This window comes from Cryptotermes secundus, unplaced genomic scaffold, assembly GCF_002891405.2.
Source record: "Cryptotermes secundus unplaced genomic scaffold, Csec_1.0 scaffold1116, whole genome shotgun sequence".
Classification (NCBI taxonomy): domain Eukaryota; kingdom Metazoa; phylum Arthropoda; class Insecta; order Blattodea; family Kalotermitidae; genus Cryptotermes; species Cryptotermes secundus.
The window spans coordinates 266,212-273,408 of record NW_019738890.1 but is presented as its reverse complement, the minus strand read 5'-3'; the positions used below and the strand labels follow the sequence as shown (position 1 = coordinate 273,408).

The 7,197-nt window shown below is 41.8% G+C and overlaps 1 protein-coding gene across 4 annotated transcripts in view; it reads left to right on the top strand.

Annotated features, from left to right (window-relative positions):
• LOC111871318 (WW domain-containing oxidoreductase) overlaps positions 1-6,642 on the top strand; it is a 21,132-nt gene extending 14,490 nt beyond the window's left edge. For all 4 annotated transcript variants that reach the window (XM_023864344.2, XM_023864345.2, XM_023864343.2 and 1 more), the window contains 2 exons: positions 3,675-3,936; positions 6,038-6,642. In XM_023864344.2, coding sequence (XP_023720112.1) covers positions 3,675-3,936; positions 6,038-6,247 — 472 coding nt within the window. In that variant the 3' untranslated portion in view covers positions 6,248-6,642. The remainder of the gene's footprint in view (positions 1-3,674; positions 3,937-6,037) is intronic.
• Positions 6,643-7,197: the final 555 nt, after the last annotated feature.

Sequence of the window (7,197 nt, the reverse complement as noted above, 5' to 3'; positions counted from 1 at the left end):
GTTCCTATCTCATAGAATTTAAGAACAATGATGAATAAATAATTTTCGAGCAAAATTTAAATGGCCGGCTGAATATATTACCGCAGGAGCCGCGGCCGCAGAATTTAAATGACCACGTCAAAGGGTTAATTTGTGGTATCACAGTTTTGTTCATGAAGACATTTTTGAACCTTTGCTGTGGCCATACAGATGTAGTGTTCCTGAACAACAAATGTGTGGTCAGGGAGTCCACCATTGTACAGTTAAAGGCATTCCATGGAGTATTTGCTTAGTAACCCCCCCCCCCCCCTACTAAGAAAGAAAAGTGACGATTGATTACTACGTTCACAAGAGCTTGTCAGTGTCTCTGTTGTTAGGAGAACCAATCCACATCTTCATATTCTGTTTCAGTGTGTTCTGTTTTAATATTAACCTACCATCTGTGTGTAGAACTGTGAAGTGGTTCGGGTTTATTCTTAGTCTATTAGTTTAGTCTATTCTACCCCAGATGTGAGAGATATAGTTTTACATAGGTGTTCTTTAATTTATTTTGTGTGTAAAGGTAAACTTTCATAACAGCTACACATGACACAATAAGAGGAACTAACTATCACCACAGGACATGAGTGCAAAGACGAGGGAATATCCCAAAAATTGAACTTGGGGATGGAAGCACAGCAGTTTCATCAGCAAGTTTAGTGACACCTGAAAATGACCAGGGTTGGTCAAAACATGTAGTGTGCATATACCAGTGATGTAGAAGGGATTTTAACGTTTAAAAGTTTTAAAGAGCATGTTTCATGCGAGATGGATAACTAACAAAAATAAATATGTTATGTTATGTTCAGCAGGATGCTATGGTACAATATTGTCGCGTATCGGGCGTATAACGCGACAAATAACTTCACGCCGTATTTGGTATAGTGAATTTTATTTCACATTCACACTTACAGTCACCCAAATTACAGATTTACGATTACTGCTATCTGCAGTATCACAGTTAGTACACTCCAAATGCCACAATACAACTGACTAGTTGCTGGCTAGCTCGGAACTAACTCGGAGGTAGCTCGAGGACTCACTCGGCGGTAGCTCCAGGACTGACTCGGCGGTAGCTCCAGGACTGACTGTGAATAGCCTTCGCTGCTCCTTATGTAGCCTCGGTCGGACAATTGTCGTCTGGTGCCGTGTTACTAGCCACGCTGTCCGGAGTTGTTGACTGCTGCCTAGCAACCGCGATATCCCTCGGTGACGTCACCGCTGTTGACTCACTTTGCATAGCTTCAAGGTCGCGGGGACTCGGCTAACGTCGGCTCCGCTCGGCTTACTTCGGCTCCGCTCGTGATGTCACCGCGCGTTGCATAGCTACCAGGATGCGGGGTGATCACTCGCCTATTACGCGAGCGCTAGGTTACCGCTACGTGCAGCTGGGGAGGTAGGGGCAACATGTCACAATATTATGATGAAGGTAAAATTGTCCCTGTGTTTAATTAAGCTTAATGCCATGAAGATGAATGGAGGAGTGAAAGTATATCTCTGTGCATTTTCAACCTCAGTACTAGAGGGAGGTAAGTGGTCAGCTTCATGCCTTGGCTACTTTACCCCAGAGAAATAAGCCCCTCCCCCAGTATACATTAGGGAGGAGGCTGGGTTGATACCTGAGCTGGTCTGGATTCTGTGGAGATGAGAACATCTCTTACCTGTACCAGGAACCAAACCCCAGTTAATCACTCATCCAGCTCATAGCCTAGTTACTATACCAACTGATCTAGCCTGGCTTAATTTTCATTCAAACAGATAAGAGTTGACTGTAAATATTCAGAACAGTGAAGACAAGGATGCAATTCAGGTTCAGAATGTTCTTCATATTTCTCAATCATCATTTCATCCTTTCCAGTATAAGGAGCATAAGCTATAGAATGCATATCCTGTAGCTTTTCCTACTCAGTTATGAACCTCACCTTTCCCTGACATATGCTATTAAAGGTGAAATGGTTATGACACCAAATTCACAGCCGGAGCTCTTACATCACTGTTGGAAGAAATGCTGCCAACTGGAGACTGTCGAGAGCAGCCATGTCAAACATGCGGCACCTCAACTTTTAGAGCTAATTGATATTAAAATCAATATTAAAATTTTAGTAGAAATATTTTTTGTAAAGACAATTTTCCAACAGACCAGAAGACAAGAAGTCTCACGCAGACATAAATTAGCAGGCTGCGGGAAAAGTGATTCTGAGAATTGCAGACGGGTTTGTCCAAATAACGGGGTGTAAAGTTCGTGAAAGACAAACTATTGTATTTCAGAAGGTTCATGCACTAAAATCCGGACAGCCTCACCATCCCAAGTATTTCTAAGAATCCCTTTTGGAAGCATAGCAAGAATGCAAGGAGGGTGGCAACTGACAGACAAGTGCAAGGGATTTATACCTTCAAAACTAGCTTGCAACCCCCAGCCATTGTCTAATGGGCTGCTAGCAAACTTTCACTTTTATGACCATTGAGACAAGATACACCTTCCTACTAGTCCAGTAATCTCTTGTACATTGTCATTCAGTTCATTTTCACACAGCAACAGGTACTGATGTTACATTGTGATGAACGTATAAAGGTTATAATTAAACATTAAATTATCAACTACGAGTATCAAAATCTAATGTATAGTTCTATTTTGAAGTGTGGCCCTGGACTATTATTTATAGGGCTGAGGTGGCCCTCTGTACAAGTTGAGTTTGATATACCTGGTCCAGAGGCTTAAAGGCAACAACCTTACTGCTGGAGTGCTGCTGTTTGGATAGCAACCAATTTGTGGGGCTCTGCTTGCATTAGATAAACAGGCCCTGACTGAAAATCATATTTCATAGTCAAGCAATGTATGTGATGTTTTAAGATGTGTTTGTTCAGAACAAGGAGCCAGGATAGCTCAGTTGGTAAATCAGTGGGCTACAGGCTGGATGGCCAAGGTTCAGTTCCTGGAGGGGGCAAGATATTTGTTTCTATTCTACAGTGTCCAGACCAGCTGTGGGGTCCACCCAACCTCCCATACAGTGGGTACCAAGGCTCTTTCCTTGGGGCTAAAATGGATGGGGCATGAAACTGACCACTCAGCTCCAACTAGTGTCAAGGTCAGGAATAGTTGAGCTATACATCCACTCTCAAACACGTCTTCATGTCATGGTGCTTAATTAATTAAGCACAAGGACTTTACCTTACCTTTACCTTGGCCGTGCCATAGCTCAAGCAGTTAGTCACTGGCTTCCTGCTGTGGCCGCTCGAGTTTGATCCCGGGTCTGGTCAAGTGGGATTTGTGGTGGACAAAGTGGCGCTGGGGCAAGTTTTCTCCGAGTAGTTCGGTTTCCCCTGCCAATCTTCATTCCACCAGTTGCTCCACAATCACCCTCACCTATCATCTGGGGCTGGTACAATAGGCCAGAAGTGGACGCCATACAAGGGACTTAGTCCCACCCCACTAGCATTAAAAGAAACCCCTGAATGCGGTAATCTTCATAGTCACCACTCTAAAAACTCAAATCTCACTTTAAATTTTATTATTGTATAAAAATATGCCAGAAATTTCTGATATAGATGATGTATCTTTAACCTGTTGATTGTATGAAACTTTACAGTGGCATGAATCTTGCTTCTGAGTTTTATTCTACTGACCAGTCTACTTCATGTGGTATTTTTTTTGGCAGGTTTGCTAATCTGAGCAGTACTACGCTTAGCCAGACAGCACTGTCACCAACGTCGGCAACACATTTCTGGTCCATGATGGCGTACAACAACTCTAAATTATGTAACATCCTGTTTGGGCTGGAACTTGCCAGAATGTGGGAAGAGAGGGACATTATTGTCAACACCCTTCATCCTGGAAACATGGTCAGCTCGAATCTGAATCGTAACTGGTGGTTTTACCGTTTAGTGTTTGCCATTGTACGACCATTCACAAAATCTCTGGTTAGTATAGATCAGTCAGAATTTTAACATTTAATTTTGTATAATGAAGAGAGTTAAGACAGTGATTACACTAGGCATGTATGTCCCAGGAAGCAGTGTGTGATTATGATAGGGGCCAGAGATTCTAATTCCCACAATATCTGTCCTAGCTTAGAGGCCTATCCAGTCTCCATTGAGTTCCACGGGCTCTCCTTTGGGGATAAAGCTGCTGGGGCATGAAGCTGTTTAAACCTTCATCTTGTGACCAAAGTATGCATAGAGCTGTACCTCCATTCTTCAGACATCTTCATGACAGGATTTTTAATTAAGCATAGGGACATTTTTACATTGTTGATACAAACAATTTCAATTTGAACACAATACACTAGGAAAGCCAAGTTATATATAGATAAGCAATGCAGGATATTTTAATTTTAAACTATATTGAAATGCTGTAACCAGTTTGTTCCATTTCTTGATCGTTTAAGCCCCATGATTATTCTCCAGTCACAAAGTACAAATCTGCTCCTTCCAGAATAGTCTATGCAACTTTGCTGTAATTCAGGTTAAGGCCCATGTGAATAAGGTGTAGGGTAATAACTAACAAGTGGCTCAGTGGAAGTGAGTCCTGGAAAATTAATAGTTGCTTAGCTATGAAAGAAATTATGAGCAGCCTGGCACTGGTCCCTATCCTGAGCTAGACAAATCGAGTCAGTACTCTCACATTCTATTTCTTTAAAATTAATTTTAATGGTATTGGCCAGTATGTGCCTAGGCCCTCCAGTTCCTCCTGCAGTGCAGATTGCTCACTCACTTCAAGAGATCTCTTTCATTCAGCCTTCCTCTCTCCCAGTGGACCCTTCACTGAGCACCTGAGAGATTTCGTCATTCTGTATAGTAGCAGAAGACTCGCCAACAAGTGACTCTGTTCAGCTGCAGGAAACGCTACAGCTGAATCATCCAGTGCAAGAAGGGAATTATTATTCTCTTAGAATATTGATGGTTGGATGGGTACGAGAACCCCCACCACATTCCCAGCTAGACCCACACCTCAGCTTCAGCCTAGCCCATAGGTCTCCCCCGAGAAATGGCACTAACCATGATATTCGCCTCATGCAACCGTACAATCAAATCCCGCACTAGGACTTTACTGAATTTTTTATGTGTAATTTTTCCACCGCATGACGTGTGAAATAAATAGGCATTGAGAATAGTCATGTCCAAAAGGTGGAAAAATAATTTCTTTGTTGATTTCCATGTCCTCCAGGCAATTCTGTAACTATTTGCCATCCTGTTAGATTTATCCACAAAGCCCATATGTGCATTTTTGTCTTCAGTAGCTTTATACCTCTACCAAGACACATAATAAAAATGTTTTATAAATAAATAAATAATTGACAATCCGATACTGACCTTCTGACTGATAATTTGCTACTGAAAACAAATTCTTGAAAACAACCCACTTTCTTGCAAGCTCAAGTAGCCCTAATCTGCATGCTTAGATGAATATTTACTTCTCAGTTCTAAGAACAAAGCTGTGCTCTGTTTGGCTGACCCATCATAAACAGTTATTTCTAAACATAAATAGTATCAAAACCAGTATGGTGATAAACGATTTCATTGTTCAGGAATGAACCACTGATTTGACCTTGCGTGGGTTTGTGGGGGTTTCCAGCTGAAGGTCAAACTATCAGCACTCCTAAACAAAGCACGTGTGCTGCATTAGATAAATCTAACATTCATACATTAAAGGTTTGGTAGTTCACAGGCCAGTTGTATACTGTAGGTATCAGTTGATCAAGCTGGCTAAAGTAGTAACATGGACTCAGTATGTGTACAGTTTGAATCTCAGCTGCAGTACTGACTATTATGCAATATTCCGTGATTTTCCACAGTTGCTCCAGTCATATACCAGGATAGTACACTGAAATATGTCTCGGCCACTTCTTTCCACATCCTCTCCAATTCATCATTTATTGTCATCTTACCAGTCTGAGCTACTGACTGTCATTAATGATATATAAATTAACTAATTACATCTCTCTTCCTAGGGAAGGCTGCTTGAAATGGGGAAGGATGTGTTTGGGTTAATATAAAGTGTGATGTGTGTGTCTGTTTGCAGCAACAAGCAGCAAGCACAACTGTGTACTGTGCAACTGCACCAGAGTTGGAAGGTGCCACAGGACTTTACTTCAACAACTGCTGCCGTTGTGAACCTAGCAAGGCAGCCCAAGACCCAGAGCTGGCCCAAGTTTTGTGGCAGTTAAGCATGAGCATGATTCAAGCCGTCATCAGTCCTGATGGAGAATGTACTGCTGCAGTTGATATTTAGCATAATTTAATACTGGGTACCAAGAACATATTTACTCTAAAATGAAGTCCATTTCTATAACATTTTCTGACTGTAGAGAGACCCCCATTTAAGGTTTGAGTATGAAACTGATGAAATTTCCAGGAAACAGATAGAACTGACATGCCTCAACAAACTGTGGTGTGCGAAGTGTATGACAAAAGAAATGTGAGAAGACAGAGAAAAGGATGGAATCATAAATGAGGCCAGAGTGCTTAATTCTTGGTGTGATGAAGATTTAAAGGGGGATATTTAACAATGAGATTAACTGGGACTATTGAAATTAAAGGAGGGAAAAAAGGCAGGGCCATAGCTCAAGCGGTTAGTCGCTGGCTTCCCACTGTGGCGGCTCGGGTTCGATCCTGGGTCTGGGCAAGTGGGATTTGTGGTGGACAAAGTGGCGCTGGGGCAGCTTTTCTCGGAGTACTTTGGTTTCCCCTGCCAATCTTCATTCCACCAAATTCTCCATTATCATAATCACCCGGGGCAGGCTATAATAGGCCAATCAGTGGCCATCGTGCCGAGTGGACCCGGTTGGACTCCACCCCCCACTAAGCAAATTTAAAAAAATGGGGAATATTAAATGGGGCTTCCACTGTATTTTTTGTAATAGATGCCTTCTTTGTGTCTGTGGTGTCTTATTTGAGATACTTGGTCCATTTTGTACTATTACAGATCTTTGTTCCAGTTGAGCTGTCAAAACTGGACCTCATTGAAGTATTGTTACTGGAGAGAACTAATTATTTTCATGGGTTTCATATGTTGAATTGTATGTTACATTTGGTTATTCATGGCTGTGAATACTTGGATCATGGTTTTCAGAGTTGTGACTTTGTGTTTTCTCATATGTGGTTACCAACATTTTGTAGGGATGTGCTGTTTCTGACTTCAGGATAGAAATTGAGATTGAAGCAGTATTTCTGAAAATACCT